The following is a 14,319-nucleotide window of genomic DNA, read 5'->3' on the forward strand; positions in this document are numbered from 1 at the left end:
AAGATTTTTTAAAAATTAGCCAAGTGTGGTGGCATGTGCCTGCAGTCCTAGCTATTCAGGAGGCTGAAGTGGGAGGATCGCTTGAGCCTGGAAGGTTGAAGCTGCAGTGAGCCATGATCATGCCACTGTACTCCAGCCTGGGTGAGTGACAGAATGAGACTTTAATAATAATAATAATAATTCAGTTCAAAAGACAGGTTTTAAAGCTTTACGGTCGTAGGGAAAATCTTTTTAAACTCAGTATGTAGACTTTTTTGTGGTTGTAAAGAAGTATAAATTAAAAAGAGGGATTAAAGACTCAAGTCTAAAAATACTATATTAGAATTATGTATGGGAAATATAATGAAAAAAGTTCACAGAGAAAAAAGGACAGTGTAAAATTTCCAACTTTTAAAGACACACTTTTCATGTGTATTTTTAAAAGATGATGGTGGATATCAAATTATTTTCGTATTTAAATTCCATTCAGCACATTTAAAAGACTGATGGAACTGTTTTTCCTTAAAACATGAGTATTTACAACACATATAAAATTACATCTACTGCAACTATTTAAATGTAAAATGGAAATTTCCAGATGTCAGCATAAAAATGTGCAAGTTTTTCAAAATTCTTTTGGGATACACAGCAAAAAAAGTTAGAAAACTCCTAATTTAGGAGAAAGAATCAAGTAGATTCAGTGATGAATAGATGTTAGAAAGAGGGGAAGAATGATGACTAGGTTTCTGGATTGAGAACTGGATATACCATTTATATTGGAGATACAGGTTTATGAGAGAAAACACTGTGAACATTGATGTGGGACTGTCTGGGAAGCAGGAGGATGTAGCAGTTTTAGATCGGCTGTAAGAGAAAATCTCTCCAAGAAAATGATGCTTGACTATAAAGACCTAAAGGAGGTAAAAGGGCCAGCCAGGTGATTATCTAAGGGAAGAGTGTTTCAGGTAGAAAATTCAGCAAGTACAAAAGTCCTAAGACTAAAACATGTCTATGTTATAGAAACAAGAAAGCTAGTATGGGGCAGAAGCAGAACAAACAAGGGACAATATTAAAGAGGTCAGAGAGGTAAAAGCAGGAGGTGGAGCAGTCCCAGAATGCAGAGGACCTAGTAAACCTTTGGGAAGACTAACTTTTATTCTGAGAAGCACTGAAAGGGTTTTGAACAAAGGAGTGAAATGATCTCACTTATCTCTATTGTGTTTGGGGGAAAAAAAACCCAAAAACTAAATAGGGCAAGAGTAGATGAGCAGAGACCAGTTGAAAAGATATTTCAATATTCCAGGAGATTGGTGATGATGACTTGGTTCCAGGTGGTAAAAGTCAAAAAGTATAAAACGGTAACTATAGTTATAGTTTGAAGTAGAGCTAAAAGGATGTGCTGACAAATTAGATGTGTGGTATAAAAAAAGACAATATTCAAGAATAACTTAAGATTTTTAGTTTGAGCAACCAGAAGGATGGAGTAGCCATTTATTGATATGTGAACCACTACAAAAGGAACAAGTTTGCGGGGGAAGAAAAGGATTCAGTGTTGGCTGAGATGCCTATGTGGAAATATCAAGTAAAAAGTTGGCCGGGCGTGGTGGTTCATGCCTGTAACTCAAACACTTTGGAGGCTGAGGAAGTAGGAATGCTTGGGCCCAAGAGTTGGAGACCAGTTTGTGCAAAGTTTTTTTTTTTTTTTTTTTTTTTTTTTTTTGAGACGGAGTCTCGCTCTGTCACCCAGGCTGGAGTACAGTGGCCGGATCTCAGCTCACTGCAAGCTCCGTCTCCCAGGTTTATGCCATTCTCCTGCCTCAGCCTCCCGAGCAGCTGGGACTACAGGCGCCCGCCACCTCGCCCGGCTAGTTTTTTTGTATTTTTAGTAGAGACGGGGTTTCACCGTGTTAGCCAGGATGGTCTCGATCTCCCGACCTCGTGATCCGCCCGTCTCGGCCTCCCAAAGTGCTGGGATTACAGGCTTGAGCCACCGCGCCCGGCTGTGCAAAGTTTTTAAAAAATTGGGCCTGGGTGCAGTGGCTCACCCCTGTAATTCCAGTACTTTAGGAGGCCAAGGCAGGCAGATGACAAGGTCAAGAGATTGAGACCTTCCTGGCCAATTGGTGAAACCCGGTCTCTACTTAAAATACAAAGAAATTAGTTGAGCGTGGTGGCGCATGCCTATAGTACCAGCTACTTGGGAGGCAGGAGAATCGCTTGAACCTGAGAGGTGGAGGTTGCAGTGAGCCGAGATTGCACCACTGCACTACAGTCTGGCGAAAAAGCGAGACTCCATCTAAAAAAAAAAAAAAGAAAAAGAAAAAAAAAATTAGCTGGGGTGTGGTGGCACACACCTGTAGTCCAGCTATATAGGGGTGGCGGTGGATGAGGTGGGAGGACCACTTGAGTCCAGGAGGTTAAGGCTGTAGTGAGCTGTGATCTTGCCACTACACTCCATCCTAGGTGATAAGAGTGCAACCTTGTCTCAAAAAAAGAGTTGAGCATCCACGTTTAAGAAAGAGGTCTGGCCGGGTGCGGTGGCTCACGCCTGTAATCCCAGCACTTTGGGAGGCCGAGGCGGGCGGATCACGAGGTCAGGAGATCGAGACCATTCTGGCTAACACGGTGAAACCCCATCTCTACTAAAAATACAAAAATCTAGCCGGGAGAGGTGGCGGGCGCCTGTAGTCCCAGCTACTCGGGAGGCTGAGGCAGGAGAATGGCGTGAACCTGGGAGGCGGAGCTTGCAGTAAGCCGAGATCGCGCCACTGCACTCCAGCCTGGGTGACAGAGCGAGACTCCGTCTCAAAAAAAAAAAAAAAGAAAGAAAAAAAAAAAGAAAGAGGTCTGAGCCAGAAATGTAAATTTGGTAATTATCAGATATAGATTATATGTAAAGCAATGAGGTAGGATGGCATCTCCAAGGCAGTATGTGTAAATAGAAATAGAAGTCTGAAAAATGGCCAGGCGCAGTGACTCACGCCTGTAATCCCAACACTTGGGAGGCCGAGGCGGGCAGATCACGAGATCAGGAGTTCGAGGCCAGCCTGGCCAATATGGTGAAACCCCGTTTCTACTAAAAATACAAAAATAAAATTAATGACATGGTGGTGCGTACCTGTAATCCCAGCTACTTGGGAGGCTGAGGCAGGAGAAGTGCTTGAACCTGGGAGGCAGAGGTTGCAGTGAGCCAAGATCGCACCACTGCACTCCAGCCTGGGTGACAGAGCAAGACTCTGTCTCGAAAAGAAAAAAAAAAAAATATATATATATATATATATATATACACACACACACACACACACACACATATATATATGTGTGGTCTGGGGGAGGTCAGAAGGATTTGGTCAGGAAGATGAGGAAGAATCAAGGAAAGGGGAACTAGAAGGAATATTCAGGGGAAAAAAACCCCTGAAAGCTTGATGTTCTTCTGGAGTCAAATGAAGAAAGGATTTCAAAAGGAGAAAGAGATCAACTGTAAAATGCTGCTAATAGGTCAATTACGAAAGAACTATAATATACTTTGCATGTAAGAAGTAGTGTTTGGCAGGCAGGTGGCTCACTCCTGTAATCCCAGAACTTTGGGAGGCCAAGGCTGGAGGATCACCTGAGTCCAAGAATTTGAGACCAGCCGGGGGACATAGCAAGACCTTGTCTCCACAGAAAAATAAGAAAATTAGCTGGGTGTAGTGGCACATGCCTGTAGTCCCAGCTACTCAGGAGGCTGTAGTGGGAGGATCGTTTGAGCCTAGGAGTTGGAGGCTACAGAGAACTATGATCATGCCACTGTACTCCAGCTTGGGTAGCAGAGCAAAACCCTGTCAAAAAAAAAAAAAAAAAAAGAGAGAGAGAAAGAGAGAAATAGTGTTTGAGTTTACAAAATGACCTAATGAAGAAGAAAATTGTACTACAGAAAACTTTACTTAGAAGAGCTAATACTAGTCCTTATATCTAGATCTTGATATTATTTTCATCTTATTGCTTCACTTCTACATGTTAAAATGTGAAGTGTGTAATACTTTATCCATTTGAAAAAACTTTGTACTAGCATAATTTTTATGTAAAAGAAGAAAATAATGTTTTTATGGACATGGGGGTCTCACTATATTGGCCAGGTTGGTCTTGAACTCCTGGCCTCAAGCAATCCTCCCATCTCAGCCTCCCAAAGTACTAGGATTACAGGCATGAGCTACCGCACCTGGCCCATGGAAGAAAAGAATTTTTGATTGTTAATTGTTAACATGAGATAATGCTAAATCCACTAGTTACATTAAAATTCCTTTTGATTCAAATATGCAGGATATAATCAAACTACTGTTCCCTTGAAAGAGAGTCCATGGTTAATATAAAAGACATATAAAAGACATAATATAAAAGACATATACTTGATTTATGTCAAGTAGTAACACAGGTAATGCTTTGAATACTCAGCATAAAACACTTTAATGGAATATTATTGCTCCAAATATACCATACCAAAATTAAACCGAAAATAGAAGGCTACTTAATCACGGCTGACAGGGAGCCAAGTACAGCAAGTTAAAGTACATTCCTACTGCTCATCTAGTTCTGGCTGAACTCTTCGGGTCAGTTTGGGTCATTATTAGTTTGGAATAATTCCAAATGACTCCCTCGAGTTCTACTGTTATATTCAGCGGCTTTAGGAATTCCACAACAGGCCTCATGTCACAAAAATCACAGGATCTCTTATTAGTTTTTGGCTTTGACTTGAAGTAATCTTTTCAAAACACAATTCTGATCGAGTTAATCTAATTACTTTGCCATGTAAATGCGAACCCAACAGGACTTCCTATTCTCAGGTGAAGACCTTAACTCAGTGTACCTACAGTCTACCATACATCTACTTATTCTTCTTGTTTTTTAAAATAAGTCATTAAATTCAGAATCTGAGACCTATTCAAAACAAACAAATCATGTTCTTACTTTCCCCTCAGCCTCAAATCCTTTCCCCCTGCCCCTTTTTTTTTGTGAATTCTACTGATCTTTCAGATAATTGTTGACTTCCTTAGTGTCTGTCTCTCTGCCACAGCCATTTAGAACACAAGCTTTATGACAGCAGGGGCTCTGCTAAATCTTCCGTATCAGACACTGCAGAACAGTGTCTGCAGCCAGGCGAGGTAGCTCACACCTGTAATCCCAGCATTTTTGGACGCCAAGGTGGGAGGATCGCTTGAGCCCAGGAGTTCAAGACCAGCCTGGGGACAGTAATATCAATATATCTGAATATATCATCCAGAAAGAAGCACAAATCTTGCTTTCTTAAAGTCTTCTTTGACTCTCATATATCAATGACACCAGTTATATTTTCTCAGATCACCCTGTACTTTCCTTGTGGGCCTCAGGAAAGATCCAGTGCTATCTTCTAAAACAAACTTCCAAGAGACATTTGTACAAACGCAGAAATACTAGGATCTCAGTAGAATTTCACAAAATCATTTTTAAATCAAAGCCCTTACCATTCTTTTTCCTTGCCCTAGACTGCTATTAATGAACCCAGACATTCTCTCACACCTCTTGCCTTTTAGATATCTAAGAGCAAATTGTCACAGGGTGGGGAGGTCGATATTTAACCTGAATCTAATTGGACTCAGGTACAAAGTAATTCAACCAATTCTTTCTACCTTTCTCTGACATTTATAACTACAGCTGGCAAGAAAACAGCCATATTTTTTTCTATGGCTAGCCTGGTGAAAAACACCTTACTGAAAAGACATCTACAAAAGAAATATCAGGGACTGTAAAATCTGACAAAATGATTTTGAGGTATATTTCCCATATGAAGAATGCTGATTTATCTCAACATACAATCAAATAACACATGCATATAGTACCAGGGCATTTCAAAGACACAGGTAATAAACTGCATTTACAAATATATACCATGCTCTTTTTTCCCCAAGTAACACGATAGCTTCAATGATCTTGGGGAGTAGAGGTGAAGGCAATTATGTTCTTGGCTCTTTTATGGAAGATACATAATTTAGCAGTAATGTTAACAATCCATGCATTATCCATTAGTAGTGTCATTTCACTCTGCTTTGCAGCCCTCTATGTTTTTAAATGCTCTAGGTGAGGTTCTGTTTTAAAAGTTAAAGAACAAGCAAAAAGCTAAAGAACACTACATTTCTATTTCCAAAATTATTTTTCCATAAATCTATTTGTTTATCTCTGTGTTTTTCTTTCTTTCTTTCTTTTATTGAGACAGAGCCTCGCTCTGTCGCCCAGGCTGGAGTGCAGTGGTGTGATCTCGGCCCACTGTAACCTCTGCCTCCTAGGTTTAAGTGATTCTCCTGCCTCAGCCTCCCGAATAGCTGGGATCACAGGCATGCACCACCATACTTGGCTAATTTTTGTATTTTTAGTAGAGACGGGCTTTCGCCATGTTGACCGGGCTGGTCTCGAACTCCTGACCTCAGGTGATCCACCACCTTGACCTCCCAAAGTGCTAGGATTACAAGCATCAGGATTACTGCACTCAGGCCATCTCTGTTTCCCTTTAATGCAATGAATACTTGAGGTTGATTTTTAAAAAATCCCTTGCATTTTCAATGTTGACAATGGTGACTTTGTCAAATACATATATACGGATATATATATGGATATATACATGGATATAGATATAGATATCCAGTTTTCATAAAAATTAGCCAAAACTGGAAAATAAGCAAAAGAGAATACTGGGTGTGTTTCAGTACAGTGTTATGCTTGAATCTTTTATTAATTTCTATTGATTGAGCTATTTTACACATCTATAAGATTAGGTTACAGATTTTTGGCACATAGAGATGCAAGTAATTTTTTTTTTTTTTTTTTGAGATGGAGTCTCGCTCTGTTGCCCAGGCTAGAGTGCAGTGGTGCAAACTCGGCTCACTGCAACCTCCACCTAGCAGGTTCAAGTGATTCTCCTGCCTCAGCCTCCCGAGTAGCTGGGATTACAGGCACACACCACCACGCCTGGCTAATTTTTGGTATTTTTTTAGTAGATACAGGGTTTCACCATGTTGGCCAGGCTGGTCACAAACTCCTAACCTCAGGTGATCCACCAGCCTCGGCCTCTCAGAGTGCTGGGATTACAGGCGTGAGCCACCACGCCGGCTGAGATGCAAGTAATGTTTAGCCAGAGGAAAAGATAACCCAAAGCCTCTTCTTTTATGTTTCTTGTAGGATATTAACTAATTCTGTATGTAACCCAACAGTCTTAATATTCCCTTATTAAATTGCCTATAAATACCTACCTCCTCAAATTTTCATATTAAATGACTTTAACATCTTACTAGTTCCCTCATTAAGTAATGGGCTGAATCAAAATCATTGATACATGCTCATTTACATTTGCCTGGAAGTCATGACTTTACCTTTCTGAAAATTACATTCTAACAGTTTTAGACTTTCTACCAAGATGTCCAAGTTGACTAAACTGACACAGTCAAGTACATTGCTCCTTTCATAGACACACAAATATCCCTTACTGAACTCTGAGCTCAGAATCGCTATCTCATTTACATAAACCAAAACCTTAAATTTTAGAATTTCTGGTTTAGATGGTATACACCTTTGGAGGGGCCTTTATTTTATCTTTGTATTCTTAGGATCCAGCATCATGTCAAGTACCTAAAATGTGTTCAATAATGGTTAGGTGAATTAATGAAGCTAGAATACACCACATGTACAATGGCAACACCAACTGAAGGAGAGAGATATTCCAATCAAATCCTAGTTGTCTTTGTAACTATCTGGTCAGCTAGAGGAAGGATGCCAAGTTCTAGACACTCTCAATGTGAAGACAGAGACTCCCCCAAAATGGTAGAAATTCTCGTTTTACAAAGACAAGGTGGCTGATACATAACAGAATTTAAAACTTTCTGCAAAGAAAAGAGTGAACCTTTAGCTCCCTAAGAGCTACAGCTCTTAGCAGGCACTATAGACCTACAAGTTGCAATGTCCTAAATACCACAAAAGTGGACATAATCTTAATTACTTTTAACAAAATTTTTCCAAAAATATTTTTTAAAATTTCCATACAAATGTACTTCAATTCCATCATAACAGTAAGTTAACAGAAAATGTTTTCTGAATTCACCTCAAAAGACCAAATTTTCTTAGATGTATTTACTTTATAAAGAACATACTAGAACTGTGGAATATGACATAGTATCTACAAGGCACCTGAGTTCCAGGAAAGCAAGCACAATGTATAAATGCAAAGTAATAGCATCAAAGCAATGGACTAGGATTGGATGCTAATCTTGGCTTTGTCTCTAGCCTAACTTGAAAAAAAAAAAAAAAAATCTGGGTCTGGTGCGAGGTGGCTCAGGCCTGCAATCCCAGCAGTTTGGAAGGCAGAGGTGGGAGGACTGCTTGAGGCCATAAGTTCAAGACCAGCCTGGGCAACATAGTATAACCCTTTCTCTATTTAAAGAAAAAGAAAACATAAATCTGTTTCGGGACATGAGAGATTATTAGAATCAAAGTTACCTATTGAACAAGTTATGCAACACACACTCAAATACTATTTGCTACCAGAAAACTATAAACGGGTACACACCTGCATCACACTGCCAACAATATAGGCCTACCTGATAACTACACTCACACTTCCCTGTGGTCAAAGGGCTAATTACTATCTACACATTTCCCCCTTTGCTTTTAATTCAGGCCAGAGTTCATTATCACCACTCAGCACACTTTTCATTTCTTCCCCTTTCCTTACAGAATTGGGCTGCACATGGAAGTAAGGTCAATTTAATACTTTAGCACTTAGTATACCAATGGAATAACTGTCTAGCTGCCAATAGTCATCTCTGCCAGGTTCTTTAAAAAGATACGACTTGGTGTTTGCCCTGAGGAAAGCAATACTTCCTTGTAAGAATTATGAAAATAATGGAAAATCTGCAACTCTCAACGCATGAGGAAAATGTCTTTAACTTTAAAATACACTACTTCCTTTCATTTATAGAAATTTAATGTATGAGGATATATTTTACAAGTATAGTCTCTTAAATTAATCTTTATTTTTTCTTTATTATTTTAGAATGTATTCTTGGTTATTTTGCACAAAAGGCAGAAAGGACTAAGTTTGCATTAATGGCAAAGAAAGCCCCTGCTCAGCAGGCATGATAGCTGATCCCGCACCTATTCAGTCTTTAAATGTCTTGATCCTACAAAAGGATTTATTATAAAAATGATCATATGGTTAGTACCTAAATTCAGAAGAAGACCACCACCATCTACAGGAAAGATGCACCCTAGCAATGCACCCAAACGTGAAAGACTGATTTGCAGGAGTTGCCCCCTTTTTGTTCCTTAAAATGATTTCAAGTCCTAAATCGCAATTTGGTCGTGAAGACACCAAATTTTCTAAGGGTAATCTCTTGTAAACAGGTAAGACACCGTCTGCAGGAAGTGGGAAGGCGCTTTAAATGTACCTTTAGAACTGTAAAATGAATAAGAATATCATGACTCACTGACATTTCACACATGTGAAACATCCATATTACAAAAAACCATTGCCTCATAAGTGGATACCCTTGACAAGCAAACCGCCTAGGGGAAACACTCCCAAAGAACTTAATTAAAAGTAATTACCCGACCTGAAAATGTGCTTTTGTTTTAGAAACTGTCTAAATACCAGCGGGACTTTCTCTTGCCCGATTCCAGCCTGAGGACAACAAATTGGTCAACGGCGGAAGTAGCCTGACGAAATGACTGCAACATGAAATCCAGTTTTATGATCATAACAAAACCTTCCTTCCGGGACCAGGCAAAAAAACTTGAGAAACGTCCTTCAGAATGCAACAGGCATTTGTGAGCCCCCATTGCCAGCCAACGAGAAACTGCTCGGCCCCGGGACTCGAGCCCTGTGGGAGGAACAAGCTGCTCCCCGTTAGAAGCCCAGGGGACCACGGGCCCGGCCCCCAACCCGCCGGCCGCCCCGGCCCCAGCACTGACCTTCCGCAGGGCCGAGACCAACAGTCCCCGCCATTTCGGACTATTCTCCTCACTGAAGAACTCGTAAGGCTGCGGCGCCTGCTGCATGGCCCCGGCGACAGCGCCTCCGCATCGGGGGCAGCCCGCGGGCCGGGCCGGTGGCCTGACAGGCAGGGCGCGGGCCGCCTTGCCTCGCCGGCGGCCGCCGCCTCCCGCCCGGACCGAGGCTACGGCCGAGGCGGCTGGGAGGCGGCGCCGGCGGGCAGGCGGAGACCCCGGGGTCGACTTCCTCCGCAGGGGCGGCCCTCGCCTCCTGCAGTGCCCGCAGAGGAAGCGCGGCGATCCGCGAGTCCGGGCGACCCCCGGCGGTGACCTCCTTTCCCGGCGGCGCTGGCCCGCTTCTGGGGCGGCTCCTCCTCCTTTGTCTGGGTTCGCGGCCCGGCAGGGGTACAGCTGGCCCAGCCCCGCCCCGACTCCCGCTACGGCCGCGGCGGGCGGTGAGCAGCGGCGGCGGCTGCTTGTCTCCTCATCGCCTCCTCCCTGCCCTCCCAGCCGACAGCGCCGCCCGGCCCTGCCCACTCGAGTCACCTCCACAAAGCTCTGGGGACCGACCCGGAGTGCGCGTCGGGCGAGCGAGCCTCACTATGGCGCGCACAGCGCCGGCCGCCGCTGCCGCCCGTTTAGCAGCCGCACAGAGTGCCTCGGTGTCGCCGCCGAGCCCCGGGTCCCAGCAGCCGAGGCTCGGCCCGCCCCCTCGGCCCGGCGCTCATAATCCCGAGTAGCCCGAGAGGCCTAACACGGAGCATGCGCGCCGCGGAGCAGGCAGAGGCGCCTTCCCGGCGCTGGTTTGCTGGGCCTGGGGGCCCGGGGGAGTCCGCTTTTCCTGGGACTGTACCGGGGGCCGCTCCAGACTCTCCAGTTTGACTGCTTTTTCCCCATATGCCCCCTCCTTTCGACCTGCTCAAGACAATCCGAACTCGGTGCCACTCTTGTGGCGCCTCGAGCCCCAGGACTACCGTCTTGGGAGGCTGTACAGGGACGTGGAGAGAAAGGGTCATTCGGGCTGGACGGGATATTTAACGTATTTGTGCTCTATGTGGCTTGTTTTCATGAGTACTGTATGCTTATACAAATTATATACTATATATAGTATATCGTTAGGAGATATAGTAACTGTTTCTTAGGGTGATGGTGTGGGAACCGAGAGATGAGGCGTGGAAAGCCCTTGCCTGGTGGTAGGGTCAGAAGGGGCAGATGACAGTGACGTTGATCAAGCTTGAATTGAAAGGTCCGTCACTTGCACGGGCCCTTGTGCGTTCACAAAATCATATCGTTTTTACAAAACTTTCAAAAGATATTTTCGAATTGTTTTCTTAATCGTGTCTTCCAAATTGTGTAGGCTTCAGGTCCTACAAAACCTGGATTGGCCTCTGGGACACACTCATTAGCAACCCAGAAAAGATCTGACAAGCTTTTCAGTTCAAGGAGGCATAGGCTCTGGTAACTTTATCATTACCACGAATTTCATCCCACTAGAGGCTGAGCATACTACTTTTAACAGGTTGTAAAGAAGATATCTTACTCCCTGTCTCTAGCCACCAGCAGTGAGAAAGGGAAAAGATGAACAGGGTACAAAAAATAAGTCAGTACTACAGTTCGGTTCCGGCATCAGTAGCTGAGCAATTCTTCTCCCCAAAACATGCACCACTTTTTCATTTGGGTAAAATCAGAATGGCCGAGTTGGAAAATAAGATTATTTTTCTAATCCAAGTATCCACTTAATCAAGAATATCCTCTAATAAATGGCCATATCTATTCACATGTACTTAGGATAAAAGGTGGGATGGTGAAATGCTTGTATTTCTCCCATTAATGTTTCAGTCTGTGAGAGCAAAGACTTTGGCTTATATAGAGGATCCTTAGTTTTCTCTCCTGTTCCCAGACTCCAGCTATAAACTACTATTCTGTCAAACTACTAGACCATGTATGTTCTCTTTACTCATAGGAGAGTAAAGTTGTTAGAAATCTCATTCTTGGCCAGAAATATCAGAAGGCTTTTCTGGGCCAAGTCAGGCCTGAAGACATATTTTGTTTAGCTAAGGCTGTATTTAAATTTAATTGTTAACATTTTAAAATCAAGGGGCTTCATATAAAAATCTGTATTTTCAGCTTCTCTTGACAAAGATCTGGCAACACTGGGGCCTACTGCATTCGTGCAAGAGAGTAATCAGCAGGCACTGGGTAGTGGCTGCCCTCTTTACAAAAGTATGCCATCCATTTCCAGTTGGCTATACTTCCCACCTGGCACTCTTCACCCTTTTATGTAACTTGCCTAGTCTGTACAGGCATCTGAGTTGTGATCTCTGGGCTGAGCAAACAGAAATGTGATCCACGTGCATGTGGAGGATAGTCCAAGAATGACAGCAGTAAAAAGTTTCCCATTCAGGACCGGGCAAGGTGGCTCACACCCGTAATTCCAGCACTTTGGGAGGCCGAGGCGGGCGGATCACCTGAGGTCCGGAGTTTGAGACCAGCCTGACCAACATAGAAAAACCCCATCTCTACTAAAAATACAAAACTAGCTGGGCAAGGTGGCGCACACCTGTAATCCTTAGCTACATGGGAGGCTGAGGCAGGAGAATCGCTGGAACCCGGGAGGTGGAGGCTGTGGTGAGCTGAGATCGCGCCATTGCACTCTAGCCTGGGCAACAAGAGCAAGCCTCCATCTCAAAAAAAAAAAAAAAAAAAAAAAGTTTCCCATTCAGACAAATGGGCCATCTAGAAAAAATGTTGGATCCATACCCTATACACTATACTAGCACAAACTCCAGATATGTCAAATATTTAAATATAAACAATAAAACCATATAATGATTCATTTATAACCTGAGCAGAAAAAAAGACACTTTCACTATGACACAAGATCTAAAAGACTGATGAATTCAATTTTTATAAATGTATGAGCCAGGCATGGTGGTTCATGTCTGTAATCCCAACAACTCCAGTGGCCGAAGTAGAAGCATAGCTTGAGGCCAGGAGCTAGAGACCAGCCTGAGCAACACAGTGAGACCCTGTCTCTTTTAAAAAAAAAAAAAAAAAGGCAAAAAAATCACCAGATAAGCCAAAAAGAAAATGACAAACTGGAAAAAATACCTGCAACTCATTTTTGTGGGTTTTTTGTTTGTTTGTTTGAGATGGGGTCTCACTCTCTCGCTCAGGCTGGATTGCAGTGGCATGATCCTGGGTCACTACTACCTCCGCCTCCTGGGCTCAAGTGATCCTCGCACTTCAGCCTCCCAGGTAGCTGGAATCATAGGCATGTGTCACCATGCCTGGCTAATTTTTTGTATTTTTGGTAGAGACAGGGTCTCACCATGTTGCCCAAGCTGGTGCAATTCATTTTTGTAGTTATTTTCAGTAAAATATAAAAGAGCTCCTACAAATTAAAAGACTAAAATTCAATAAGAAAAACAAAGGGGCGAGGCACAGTGGGTCAACACCTGTAATCCCAGCACTTTGGGAGGCTGAGGCAGGAGGATCCCTTGAGCCCAGGAATTGAAGACCAGCCTGGGCAACATAATGAGACCCCATCTCTATTTTAGAAAAAAAAAAAAAACTTGTAAAAAAATGTAAAACACACAGAAAAAAGAAGACATAAATATGGCAAATGAGACAAGGTGCTCAACATCGTTGAACGTTAGAGAAATGCAGATCAAAACTACAATAAAATATCATCTCCCCCAGTTAAAATGGCCTATATCCAAAAGACAGGTAATAACAAATGCTGTTGAGGATGTGGAGAAAAAGATAATCCTCTTTTGGGGGTTATACTGTTATCATTTTTCACCTATTAGAATAGCACAGATGAAAAAGTTTGATTACACACTATGATGGTAAAGATATGAGGAAACAAGCATTCTAATATGTTGTAAGTATATTAGGACTGTAAATTGTAAGTATATTAGGACTTCTGTCTAGGGGAACGAGATAACATCAAAGTTTCCCTTTGACCTAGCAAATTCTAGGAATATGTCCTGTAGATATACTTGCTTTTTTTTTTTTTTTTTTTTTTTTTTTTTTTTTTGAGACGGAGTCTCGCTCTGCCGCCCAGGCTGGAGTGCAGTGGCCGGATCTCAGCTCACTGCAAGCTCCGCCTCCCAGGTTCACGCCATTCTCCCGCCTCAGCCTCCCGAGTAGCTGGGACTACAGGCGCCCGCCACCTCGCCCGGCTAATTTTTTTGTATTTTTTAGTAGAGACGGGGTTTCACTGTGCTAGCCAGGATAGTCTCGATCTCCTGACCTCGTGATCCGCCCGTCTCGGCCTCCCAAAGTGCTGGGATTACAGGCGTGAGCCACCGCGCCCAGCCGATATACTTGCTTTTATATGAA

At 43.0% G+C, this 14,319-nt stretch overlaps 1 protein-coding gene across 2 annotated transcripts in view; it reads right to left on the minus strand.

Moving 5' to 3' along the window:
* SOS2 (SOS Ras/Rho guanine nucleotide exchange factor 2) overlaps positions 1-10,628 on the minus strand; it is a 113,784-nt gene extending 103,156 nt beyond the window's left edge. Inside the window, exon 1 of one of the 2 annotated variants that reach the window (XM_077938030.1) lies at positions 9,952-10,628. In XM_077938030.1, coding sequence (XP_077794156.1) covers positions 9,952-10,038 — 87 coding nt within the window. In that variant the 5' untranslated portion in view covers positions 10,039-10,628. 2 annotated transcript variants of the gene reach the window in all.
* Positions 10,629-14,319: the final 3,691 nt, after the last annotated feature.

Source organism: Macaca mulatta, chromosome 7 (genome assembly GCF_049350105.2).
Source record: "Macaca mulatta isolate MMU2019108-1 chromosome 7, T2T-MMU8v2.0, whole genome shotgun sequence".
In the NCBI taxonomy this organism is placed as follows: Eukaryota; Metazoa; Chordata; class Mammalia; order Primates; family Cercopithecidae; genus Macaca; species Macaca mulatta.